Raw genomic sequence first — 13095 nt, 5'->3', positions numbered from 1 at the left:
GAAGACACACAGAGGTCAGGCCAAGAGTGGTGTAAGAATCTCTGGAACAAATAGAGGGAAGAGGCGGAGTAGTACAGCCTGTACGCCTGAGTTTGTTGCCTTGCATTATGGTTTGTTTTGCTGCACTGCGGAGCAAACCCAGGGCCACTCAACCCCCGAGCTCCATCCCCAGCCCTTTCTGTTTTTCACTTTTTATTTTGACAGTTTCATTCCCTTCAGGTGGGACTTGAACCTCATTCCTCCTGCCCCGCGGCCTGCACTGCTGCGATTGCAGGTTGCCCCTGTGCACTCCTTGTGTTTTAGGAAGTAGTTTCTGGTCCAGTACCTAGAACCCCATGTTGTCTTGACCAAGCGACTGGGAGCAGCTGCATTGTTTAAGGCTTGTTGCTCATGGCTCACATGCGTGTGGTATGGTGCGCGGGTGGGGTGTGCATGTGATGGGTGTTTCCTGTGTGGCCCTCGTTGCTGAGACGCCATACCTGACACGCATGACTGGGGGGGGGCTGGCTCACGCTTCCGGTCCAAGGTGGGCTGGTTTAAACACAGTGAAGCCCAGTGGAGGGGCGCGACAGAGGAGAGCTGCTCACCTTCTCGTAGCCTGAAGCGTCTGGGAAGGGCGGGGCCGGGAGCAGAGGCACCCTTCAGGCCACGCCCCCAGTGACCGCCCCAACCAGCTCCGCCTCCTGGAGACAAGTCTGAGCGGCCGCTGATCGGTCACCCCTGAGCACCTGCAGCCTTTGGGGGGACACCCTCCTGCCGAACCGTCACACGTGTGCCCATGGGGCATGTCTGTGTATACGGGGTGCGTGTGTACATTTGCACTGTGTATGGTATGGATATGCGTGGGGGGTGTCCGTAGTGTGTGCCCTGTGTACACGTGTGTGCGTGAGTGGGTTGAGTGTGCGTGGGGGGTGTGCGTGTGCTGCTCCCTGTCACCGGCCCCCGCGGTGGCTTCTGCGGGGCACACAGCGCTTCCCTCCCCGCAGAAGCCACGATCCTCCAGCCTCCGGCGGTGGGGGGCCTGGCTCGTCCTGCCCTTTGTCCGTCAGGTTGCCTCCTCCCCACCCGAAAAGCCCAGCTGACTGCATCCCTGTCAGGCATGGAGAGCGCCTGAGGAAGCAAGGAAAGGAACGAATGCCAAGGGCTTCTCAGAGAACACACTCGTGTGACTCCTCTCCCACAGTGGAAGCCGCACCCGCCTGCAGCTGGGCCAGGGATGTGGCTGTCCTCGCCCTGCTAGAGCTGGGGAACAGGAACCCTGTCTCACAACAAACAGATTTGAGCTGTCTCTTCCAGTAACTTTGAAAGGAAGCATTTTAAAAATTTATTCTATGGGTTACATAAAGCATTTTAAAAATCAGAGGTGACTCTTCCTACTCCCCGCTGTGTGGTTAAATCATCTTTTATTAAACCATTCCTCACATCTGCCATCCGGGCCTCTCCAAGCATGTCAGTTGCCTTTGCTTTGAGGCAGAGCCTTCGAGGTTCTCCTTTGTGTTTCCCACGCAGCACCCACCAAGCCGTGTGAAGTCATGAGGTGCCTGGGAAACCGAGTCCCATGGTTTTCCCCAGGATGGAGTGAGAGATTTCCTGCTCTCCAGTGATGAGGTTGAGTTGTGGTTCAAGTCCTTTTTCTATTTTTGCAAACTTACATTTCATGCTTTCGTTCTGTTGTTATTTATTTACTGACCCAGGGCCGTGACAACACTGAACACCCACTCTGCCACCTCTCCACCCAGTCACCCTGCCGAACCTGTGAATATAATGGGGTCAAGGATGTGGTAATCCTATCTTAGGTTCCAGGAAGCTTTCAGAATGGGACATAGTTCCTAAGTGAAAGAAGAAGGGCACTTTAATTTCTTGTTTAATCACAGGTTTTCCTTTCCATGTAATATAGCACTTTAAAAAAGTGATTCTGGCCAGGCGTGGTGGTGCACACCTGTAACCCCAGCACTCGGGAGGCTGAGACAGGAGGATCCTTGAGTTTGAGGCCAGCCTGGGCTACATAGTGAGTCCAAGGCTGGGTGAGCTACATAGAAAGAACTTGTCTTAAAAAAAAAAAAAAGTGATTCTGAAAGCATGGCTATTTCCCTCAGTTCATCTTTTTCTCTGAGATACTTATTCTATACAAGTAGACCATTTCTCTGAACTACATATATTAAGCTTACTAGCCAGCCAACTTGGGTTTGGGTTTGGTTTTGATTTTGTTTCTGTTTTAAGACAAGTCCTCACTATGTAGCCCAGCCTGGTCTTGAGTTTGAGGTAGTCCTCGTGCCTCAGCCTCCGAGTACTGGGATTACAGGCATGGGCCACCACTTGTTCCAGCAATGTGGTTTCTGATTTTCTGAAATCCCCACCCAAGTCACAAAACTCCCCTGCAAGTACATGCTAAGTTTGTCTCGCTACTGAAACAAAGTACCAAGGGGAAATTGGAAAGGAAAAGATGGGGTGAGGCTGGCCCTGCCCGTCTGTGCCAGGGACCCAGCCCCTGAGAGTGTGCAGAGTCTGGGGAGAGCACCTGGCCAATCCTGCGGCTCTGTCTGAGCCCCGCAAGGAAAATCACCAAGACTGGGCCTGAGCGGACAGGAGAGCCTACAGCCGCACCGGGCCTCCCTTCCCCTCGCAGACACCGCTCTGCATTCAGTGCTCAGTGTGTCGTCGGCACACCCATGGGAGAGCACAGAAGACACAGCCAAAGAAGAAGACAAACCACAGAACTGTAGAGACCAGAGCTCACTAACTCACTGAGCAGGGAAACGCATGCACACACACGTTCTGGCAGGTGATTGATTTGCGCCACCACACCTGGCCACCTGACCATCCCCAGCATGCTCTGTGGCATGAGGGGCATTTCTGTCATGCAGCCATCACCACGGCCAGCTCCAGCACGTTTTCATCTTCCCCATTAAGCAGGAACTCCCCAGTCCCTGCCACCCCTTTTTATTTTCTGTCTGTCTGAATTTGATGACTCCGGACCTTGCAGGCAGCAGCACAACTTGTAGAACTGGTCATTTCACTTGGCACAGTGTCCATAGTTCATTGGTGCCAGGGAATCCTGTGTCAGAATTCCTTCCTCGTCAGGCCTGAATCGTATTCCCCTGTGAAGGCACCACCTCCTGTTGATCCCTTCATCCGTGGGGCACACTTGGGTTGTTTCTATGAACGTGCGTGTGTGCAGATACCTGCCCTCATTTGGATATATACCAGAAGCAGGATTGCCAGGTCCCACAACCTCTGAACAACACATAAAATGCTTGGCTTCTGAAGGGCCGGGGATTTAGCTCGGTGGTTCAACCACCTGTCTTGCAAGTGCAGAGTTGCGAGTTCGATCCCTAGTACCAAAATGCTTGGCCACTGGAGGGGCCGCCACCCCATCCTCCCTGGTGGCTGCATGTTTGGTGTCCCCTCAGCAGGGCCCAGGTCTCAGCCGAGACCCTGGCAGGCCGGATTGCTCCCCAGGAACCCTTCCTGTCCCAGAAGGCACTGGGCTTAGTCTCACCTCAGTGACAGCCAGTGGGAACCACACCCAGGAACCGCTGAGCGGTGTCCCCAGACTGGGGTTGGGGGCTGGCCGCATAGCTGTGGGCCTTTGATGTTGTGTAAAGGCATGGAGGCCATAGCTCACAGATGGGGGCTCCTGAGTCCAGGCCCAACCAGAGAAAGCCACGGCAGTGGGGGGCCCCGTGTAGCTTTGAGGGGGTGTTTGTTTATTTGTTTGGTTTTGGTTTGGTTTTTGTGGTGTCGGGGATCAAACTCAGGATTTGCACTTGCCCCGCAGGTGTGGCACTGCTGAGCTACAATCCCTGGCCGATTGTTCATGTTTGTGATACTTGTGATCGAACCCAGGTCTTTGATACTGAGCTGCCTCCCCAGCCCCTTTTACATCTTTTTAAATTTTGAGACGGCCTCAGTCTCCCCAAGTCTCTAAGTTGCCCAGCCTGGACTTGCACTTGCAGCCCCCCTGCCCATCTCCCAGAGTGCCACGGTCCCAGGTGTGCCCCCCGTGGCGGCTGCAGCCCTGTCCCTCTGGGAATCGCCCCACTCCTTGTTCCGTGTCTGCGCTGCTGCGGTGTCATTGCGCGGTGTCACGAGAAGGGCACGCGCATTCACAGAACCGTCACCTCCAGGCACTGTCACGGTTGTTCTGTTTCACGTTACTGCTGACTCCCACCGTGTCTGATTCACATGTTATGAGGATGTGCCAGGTCTCGGCAGCCCTCCGGCCCCTCTGCCTGCGTCTGTGTGCCCCATCGCCCATCCTGGGAGAGGCCAGATAACCTCTGTGTGACCCACTTATGACCTGGTGTGTTTCCGGCTCCAGTTTCTTGGGGACCCAGGGTGGCAGGGCTGCCTGGAAACCCTTGGTTCATGAATCAAGACAGGGAAAAGGGCCTGCAAAACTTGGGGCTGGCTTGGAAAGCCTGTGCTGGAGGTGACTTCAGTTCGCTCATCTCCCTAGTCACAGCGCGGTGCTGAGGGCAGAGGACAGAAGGATCCAGCCTGTGCACACCGAGGGCTACAGATGTCTCGAATCCTGAAAACCCACCGCAGGAAGAACTTGACAGCCATGGTACTGCAGATGGCAGACATCCTCAGAGTAGAGAATTGCGAATCAGTAGAGATTGACAAAGAGAAGACCTTCTTATCCAAAAACAGCTGTTCCAATACGGGCATGGTGGCACATACCTGTAGTCTCGGCTGCTCGGGAGGCTGAGGCAGGAGGACTGTGAGACTGCGAGCCTGAGGCCAACCTGGGCAACTTCACAAGATCCTACCTCAGAATAAAAAGTAAAAAGGCCTGGGGCCGTAGCTTAGTGAGAGTGTCCTGGGCACCATTCCAGGGGAAGACACCCCCACCTCCTCGCTTGCCCTGTGCAGAAAGCCTGTCCTGTGAGGCCCTGCATTGCAGAAGCTTTCCTGAGGGCTGTGTCTTTAGGGCTGACTGGCACCGATGCTTCCCGGAGCAGGTGACAGTCACCCGGGCATTGGACCTCCTCTCCCGTGTGTTTGAAAATGTCCCAGTAAGATGTGCCCTTTCCCGCCCGTCGCCCGTATCTATGCCCTGTCTGTGTTGTCGTAGGCAGGTACTCGGCTCTTCATGTATAGTATTTGAAAATATTCTTTGATGATCTCCTATTATACCTAATTTTGTAAAGATGCCGTTTACTGAACATGTGTGTTCATTTGGACCATGGGCCTCTGATGAAAAATAGCATTTGCTTTCCTTCGCTTCACATCCCCCCACACACAACCCGAACGACAGCAGAGCTGTTAAGATGGTCCCTGTCTTCAAGTTGCTAGGGGACAGTTCTGCCCTTGAGCTGAGCTATGTCGTGTGGGAGCTGAGCAAGCCAGGTGCAGGGAAGAGCGTCCAGGTGAGAGACAGCAAAGGGCAGGTGGGAGCCACAGATTGTTCTATGTTGTGACCATGTTTGAAGTTAGAGTACTAAGCCTGGTGGTGTGGTTTAGACCTAAAATGGTTCATACAGCCTCATGTGTTCAGCAGGTGATTGGATTGTGAACCTCAAGATGACTTGCTCTTAGGAGACGGGGTCTGGTGGGAAGAAGGATCACTGGGGCGTGGCTTGGAAGGGTCCCTCTCCCTTCCCTGCTTTCCCTTGGCTCTCTGCTTCCTGCCTGCCATGCCCCCTGCCACACCACCCTGCTGGGGCCTGGAGCTCACCATGGGAGCAGATGAGCTAGTGATGTCCATGCCCCTCCATGACGGCAGACGCTGTCACAAGACGAACACGCCTGGAGCCTCCCTGTCATAGCCTCTGCTTGAAGCAGCTCACGAAGCCCCTGGAGCAACTCTGGCCATGCTGCGCACAGACAGGCCATGTGCCCTGCCCTCCTGAGACTCAAGGCCTGTTGCCTTTGCCCCAGTGCCCCAGGGGCATCCTGTGCAGTCCGATCCCTCCCACCCTGCTGGTGATGCAGGCGATGCCCCCAGCGCAGCTGAGCCCCACCCAGCGCCTCTCGCTGGAAACCTGAGCTGGAAGAGTGGGGGGAATTTGGGCCTCTTTGTCTCCTGGGCAGACAACGGGGGGGGGGGACTTCCGAGTGCTGGGGTCACAGACGTGTGCCACCTCGCCCACCCCAGGGAAGCGTTTTCTGTCACATTCCAGTGCAGTCCACACTCGCCTGCCTCCCCTCCCACTCAGCGAACTCTGCACACCAGGCCCTGCATTCTCTGCATGGGCTCCGAGGTAGGGCCGTGGACCCGGCCCCATGGTGACAGTCACTCTAGTGCCAGCCCTCTCCCCGCTTCAGCAGGCTTCCTTCCCTGGTCCCGCAGCCCCAGAGCCTGGCTCGTGGCTCTCTGAGCCTCCACGTGCAGTCCCTCTGTCCCCATCTTCTCATGGCCACCGTGCAGCCTCCCTGGTCTCCGCTGATGTCCTCCCCTGTCTTACAGGCGCTGCAGAGTAACCTGAAGTATTCCCTGTTGCCACGCCGGCTGGTCATCAGCAAGAGGCTAGCGCAGTGCCTGCATCCCGCCCTGCCCAGCGGCGTGCACTTGAAAGCTCTGGAAACCTATGAGATCATCTTCAAGATCGTGGGGACCAAATGGCTGGCCAAGGACTTGTTCCTGTACAGGTACGGCTGCCCCTCCATGTGTGCGCGAGATCAGAAATGACAAACAGGCATAACAAGCGCGGGCGGCACTGCAGCAGCTGCTCACAGAGCCATTCCGACAGCTCCGGAACCTGGCCGGCGGGGGTGGCTAGGGGCAGAGCGCTTGCCTCTTGTGTGCCAGGCCCTGGGTCCATTCTGCGAGAGAAAAACAACCCGAACCCTGGCCCTCCGTCCTGTGGCCAGTCACCCACACCTGCCCTTTTCTTGTGCCCACAGCTGCGGGTTGTTTCCCCTCCTGGCAAACGCGGCCATGTCGGTGCGGCCTGTGCTGCTGGGCCTGTATGAGAAGTACTTCCTCCCGCTGCAGAGGCTGCTCCTGCCCAGCCTGCAGGCCTTCCTCGTGGGCCTGCTGCCCGGCCTGGAGGAGGGCTCCGAGATCTACGACAGGTGACCGGGTCATTCCACTTCTTCCTGAGAAAGGGGAGAGACGCAGAGGGAAGGAGATGTTGGTCATTCCTCCGAGGTTACTGCTCCACTTGGTGCTGTGTTCTCTTGATTTTTTGAGGCAGGGTCTGGCTATATAGTTCAGGCTGGCCTTGAACTCTGTTTTGCCCACACTGACCTTGAGTTCACATCCTCCTGCCTCAGCCCCCCGAGTGCTGGGAGGGAGTACAGGCGTGCGTCACCACACCTGACTTTAAATACATGTTCTCCCAAACCTCACCTATTGCTAACCCAGAGGGGCAGTCCCAAGCCTAGAGATATGGGGTGCTGTACCCGAGGAAGGTACTGATCATAGAGGGAGGTCACAGTGAGGGCCCTGTTGCGTCCCAGCTGTTACAGTTGCCTACGGTGTCCTGCCGCCCCTGCCAAGGAGCTGTGGACCTTTCTGTGCACATCCTGCCCCTCGCCTTCCAACTCCCTGTGCCCAGTGGTTGCCCCCATTCGCAGGTGGGGGTGTGGATGGAAGGATGTCGTAGTCATGAAGTCAGTGAGCCCAGGGCAGCCTGACCATGCGTGTCAAATTTTTGGCTTTTAAGTAGAAAAAAGCAAACCCAGGTTCATAAAGGCAGGGCTTAGCACTACAGTGTCATGACACATTTCAGCAGCACCCTGAGAACTTGCAAAGCTCACATGCACGGAAGCTCATGCAAGAGTTTGGTTTTATTTTGTGTGTTTTTTGCAGTCTCACTATGTAGTTAGGGCTGTTTGAACTCACTCTGTAGCCCAGGCTGGCCTCAAACTCAGGCAATCCTCCTGCCTCAGCCTCCCAAGCTCTAGAAATATAGCTGTGCACTACCACACCCAGTTCACAGGTGATGTTCTGTTGCTGCCTAGGAGTGAAAGTATGCGTCCATTCAGACTTTTAGACTATAGGGCATACACATCACCCTTTCCTTGGAAAATTATAAGGCACTCAGTTCTAGACCAGGCACCATGGCACATTCCTGTAATTACAGCTACTCAGGAGACTGAGGCAGGAGGGTTCCAAGTTCAGAACCAGACTGGGCAACTAGCAAGACCCTGTCCCCAAAATAAAATAAATTAAACATGACTGGGGAGGTTAGCTCAGGGGCAGAGCACCTGCCTGACACATGGCAGCCCCTGGATTCCATCCCCAGCACGGGACAGGACAGGACAGGACAGGACTTGGTACTTGACTGCAGTGTTAACAACGCTGAGAGTCACTGCAGTAATTGCTGACTGCAAACGGGCTGCTTCAGGAGCCTCCCTGCAGTGTGGGGACCCCGCCTGGGGAAGTTCCTCCTGATACACAGGCAATGCCATGGCTCCCTGGCGGAACAGGATGGCTTGGGACTGGGGTGTTAAATTTGTAGGCCTGTAAATGTGACAGTTGGAATGTTTTTGTTTCTTCTCTTAGTTGATGAAAGAGGTTTCATTTGAACAGTTGTTAAAGTTGCCTAACACTGATGATTTCTTTTCCTGACATTGTTATCTCTTGATGTTGAACAGAGAGCTGGGCACTGTGTGAATCACTGCGTGGACTTAGCTGTCACACAAACCAAGCCTGGCTCGGCCACACCCGCAGCTGTTAGTTATCAGCTCTCCTGGTCCGTGCGGGTCAAAGGTCCCTAAGCACTGAGCAGGTGCGAGCTAGGCCCACACTGCTGTCGCTGTCTCCCTTCGAGCTGCCTCAGCTTGGCAGGTGTTTCCCCGAGCACGTAGGAAGAGAGTGAAACACCCAGCAGGCCTTGCACACAGCTAGGAGAGGGGCGTGGGTCCCCATGGCCATCACAGAGACGGGTGGGGCCAGGCCAGTGAGGCCAGAGTGACTCAGGTTTTGTGGAGGTGGCCATCCTGGCTTGTGCTTTTTAATGAACTGCGAGATGGGCTCAAGGCCGGCCTTGGGCGGTGTTACTTGCCTGGCTCTGCGACCCTTTAAGGCCTGCACTTTATCCTGTGCTGGCCGGAAACCTCAGAAAAGTGTCTCCAGAGAAGCCACGCAGCAGCCATGTTTTGCTCGCTAAGTAAACAAGATTAGAAGGGGAGGGTGACTAAGCTCTTCTGTGGAGAGGAGGAGAGGTGACTGTTTTAGTGGTTTGTAAAGCGCCCAGCAAGGTGGCACGTGCCTGAAATCCCAGCACAGGGGGCACTGAGGAAGGAAGATATCTTGTGTTTTTATAAAAATTTGTTTATTCAAAAGTAGGCAGTGGCTTACTGGAAATTTCCATTAAATTGCCCAGCCCCCCCCACCCCCCCCTTCTGGTCCTCGTGGGGGAGGTGCTGCTGGTACTGCCCAGAAGCCAGGTATCGCAAATGTCCTGTGATGCACGTGGCCGCCCTGCGACAAAGACACAGCCATTCAGAGGGTCAGCAGTGCTGAGGCTGGACCACACTCATTTGTTTGCTTCCTTTTTTTTTTGTTCGGTACCAGGGATCAAACTTGAAACCTTGTGCTTGGGAGGCAGGCGGTGGCACCATTGAGCTAAATCCCCAACCCTGATTGCTTCCCTTTTCAAGACAGGGTCTTACTGTGTTGTCCAGGCTGGTCTCTGTCTCCTGGGCCCAAGTGATTCTCCTGAGAAGCTGGGATTGCAGGTCCACACCATCTCACTGCCCTGAGATTCCCTGATTTAAATAACCCAGCAATATTTATGTAACCTTCTTTTGGTTGGCTGAAGAGGAATTCTAGGTCTTGTGCTGTCCCACTCCTTCTGTGGCTCTGGATTTGACCCATGGAGTATTTTTGTTGCCGCCAAGACCGAGTCTTGCTATGTCATTCAGGCTGACTTTGGACTCACTATGTAGCTGTAGCCCAAGTTGGCCTTCAACTCATCGAGATCCTTCTGCCTCAGCCTCCGAGTGCTGGGCTTACAGTGTGATCATGGTACTGCCTGGGGAGTGTGGCACTGTCGTTGCCACTCCACTCTTTAGTTTCACATGTCCCTGAGCGTCCTTCTCAGTAGTTTGACTCCCCTGGCTGTCCACGGGCAGGAGCTGCACAGCAGAGCCATGGGACACTTGGGGTTTGCAGCACCAGCCCAGGCCACTCCAGAGCTCAAGTAAGTTGAGGTCAGGATCACTGAGTGAGCAGGGCATACAGGAGGAAGGCTGGGAGCGTGGGGTCTGTAGCTGGAGTTGCCTTTCTTGGTAGGTTTTGAATTACCAGTTTAGAGCTGTGGATTCTGTGCTGTACACTGTCTGGATATTCAGACAGATGATCTGAGTAATTCGTGCTTAGTAGAAAGTCATCTAGAGCTGGGTTTGGCATCTCAGACCTGAAATCCAGCTACTTAGGAAGCTGAGGCAGGAGGATCACAAGTTCAAGGCCAGCCTGGGCTGCATAGCAAAGCCCTGTCTCAAAATGAAGTAGAATAGGCCAGGAACATAGCTCAGTAGTGGAGTGCTTACCTCCTCATGTACCAGTGAGGCCCTGGATTCAACCCCAGTACTGCAAAGGGGAGGATCTGTTTTGAAAGTATGTTTTTGTTTTTGTTTTGTTTTTTGGTACTGGGGATCAGGGCCTTGCGCTTGTGAAGCAGATGGCAGCACCACTGAGCTAAATCCCCGGCCCTGAGGGGTCCACCTTGAATCCTAGTTACTTCAATCTCCCATCATAAGGCTTGTGGTAGTTGCTGTTTCCTACACCATGATGTCACTTCAATTCTTAGTATCCATGAACGTGTGAGGAGCAAGTGAGACCCACAGAATAAACTCCGTGATGTACTGTGAATGTTGTGGGGTGGGGACACGTGCTTCATGGGAAGCATTCTTTGGGGATGCAGTGTACTAAGAAAAGGGGCTGTGATGATGATGGGAGGTGGGTGGAGGGGGTGGTAATTCCTAGGGGTTTTGTCTCAGCGCTGCTGCTATCGGAGGTACCTGGAGAGAGCAGGGCCCTGTGAACATCCTGATCCGAGTGGATGGAGTTCCGTCCCCCGGGCCTGGTGGAGCAGACTTCTGAGTGTGGCTGGGTGGTCACGCAGGTATGGGCTCTGCCCCCTCCCTCTCTGGCACAGTCCCCTGCTCTGCTTTGTGGCCACCAAGAGCTGAGCAGCTCTGCTCCATCACGCCCCTCGCCATGCTGGTCCTGGCTCTGCCTCAGCCTCAGAGCAGCCAACCATGGACTGACACCTCGAGCAGATTACGCCGCTCCTCCAAGTCGGAACGCGCTGACCAGGGCCAGAGAACCTGCCAGCTCTGGGCTGTCCTGTCTGCCGTGCCCACTGCAGCTGCTCAGTGGCCCCTGCCCAGTGTGAACGCTTTTCACTGTGTTTTCTTCAGAGCTGGGCACAGCCAGGTTCTATTTGTCTGCCCAGCCTTTAATGGAAGACTCATCGATGACTTCAGCCCGGGAGCCATTCTGAGTCCTCTCCCTTTATCTCTGGCTGGTCATTTACACCTCTTTTGACATTTTTAATCCATTTTTAATAAAGGCAGTCGATATTTCTGCATGAAAACCATATATACTCTGAATTGGAAAGTGAGCTGAAGGTTGAGGGTTATCCCAAAAGTGCTGGAGCGGCAGTTGCCTGACAGCTTTTCCCAGTGCCGATGTGTGTCCCACTCACCAGGCGTGGACACCGTCCACTGGTGAAAGCAGAGCAAGTGGTGATCCCGCGGTGTGGCCAGAGCCCCAGCCCTGCTCCTATGCAAGTTTCACATGGAAACTCACGCCATTCTCATGAACATGCATGAGAATAAACTTGTCCCAGGTCCCACCGCCAGGATTCAGCCATGGGGCACTGCATCCAGAAGCCCAGGTCACTGCCTGGTGACACTGCCACACCTGCCACTCTGCCTTCTCTGCACATAGGCGACTCATAGGAAATGGGACGTTTGCGGCAGTGCGGCAGACCATGCCCGTGAGACCCTGGCTAGGAATCTGCCTCTGCCAGGTTGCTGGCCAGTCTGCCACCCATCCCACAGGCTCCTTCCGGCGCTGGCGGTAGTTGCTTAGTGAGCTGCAGGCTCAGTGCCCAGCAGGCGGGGCTGCCCTGGTCAGTCGGCATCCCTGGGACCAAGCCTGGCCCATGGACAGCACCTCCCGTGAAGAGGTTGACTTGATGTCCCCGAGGCCAGGTGGAGATGGGCAGAAGTCACTGTCAGGCCTTGGCACCAGCCTCCGCGTGGCAGAGGGGGCGCTGTGGCAGCCGGAGAGAACACAGCCCTTCACCGAGTGGACTTGCAGGCCCTCGGGAGGCTAGGCCAGGTTTGTGCCGAGGTTCTGAAGTACGCGTCACCTGGCGCAGTATCGCTGTGCTCAGTGGGGCTTCATCACAGCGGCTCGAGTCTGCAGTCACAGCAGCCTGCTTTTTGCCTGCTGCACAAGGAAGTCCTTGTCATGAGGAGACCTGTCCGTCTGGGTGTGGCCACCCGCACCAGTAATCCCAGAACTCGGGAGGCTGAGGAAGGAAGAGTGAGTTTGAGACTAGCCTGTCTCAAAAATAAACATTTAAACAAAAGGAGTTGATCTGCTCGTGCTCTTGTTGACAGTGACACCCACCTTTCTGTGAGTGTCTTGGTGTCCACAGCTGGGCTGAGGAGCAGATGGTCTCTCAGTGCCACAGCCACAGGACTGGTCAGGTGGTTCCTGAGGGCCAGGAAGCTGCCACTCTCCGTGACCTGTTTGAGCAGGTTGGCGTTCAGCCCGACAGCTGGAGGGTGGAAACCCAGAAGGGCCAGGGACGATGGCACAAGGAGGGCGGGACAAACCCTGAGATCCTGTCCCTTGTCCCCACAGGACGGACGCCCTGCTGCTGAGGCTGTCGCTCGTGGTGGGCAGGGAGGTGTTCTACACAGCGCTGTGGGGTGGCGTGCTGGCCAGCCCGGCCATCCGGCTGCCCGCCTCACTCTTCGTGGTGAGCCACATCAGCCGGGACTCACCCGGCCAGGAGCAAAAGTTCATGCTGGGCACCGACCACCAGCTCACGGTGCGTGCTCTGCTCCCTTGGGGCTGACAGGCGAAGTGTTGGGGAGCAGGTGGTCACAGGACGGGGCTGGGGGAGGCGTCCCAGTCCTCCCATGCACTAGGATAAACTGCCAGGAGGTGACACC

At 55.3% G+C, this 13095-nt stretch overlaps 1 protein-coding gene across 4 annotated transcripts in view; it reads left to right on the top strand.

Annotated features, from left to right (window-relative positions):
• Dop1b (DOP1 leucine zipper like protein B) overlaps positions 1-13095 on the top strand; it is a 98780-nt gene that overhangs the window by 30031 nt on the left and 55654 nt on the right. For all 4 annotated transcript variants that reach the window (XM_033755970.1, XM_033755969.1, XM_010636582.3 and 1 more), the window contains 3 exons: positions 6416-6597; positions 6853-7023; positions 12782-12971. In XM_033755970.1, the coding sequence (XP_033611861.1) occupies positions 6416-6597; positions 6853-7023; positions 12782-12971 (543 nt within the window). The remainder of the gene's footprint in view (positions 1-6415; positions 6598-6852; positions 7024-12781; positions 12972-13095) is intronic.

This window comes from Fukomys damarensis, unplaced genomic scaffold (genome assembly GCF_012274545.1).
Source record: "Fukomys damarensis isolate Sample0158 unplaced genomic scaffold, DMR_v1.0_HiC HiC_scaffold_24, whole genome shotgun sequence".
Lineage (NCBI taxonomy): Eukaryota > Metazoa > Chordata > Mammalia > Rodentia > Bathyergidae > Fukomys > Fukomys damarensis.
Note: the sequence above shows the minus strand (reverse complement) of the source record. Positions and strands in the feature narration are given on the sequence as shown.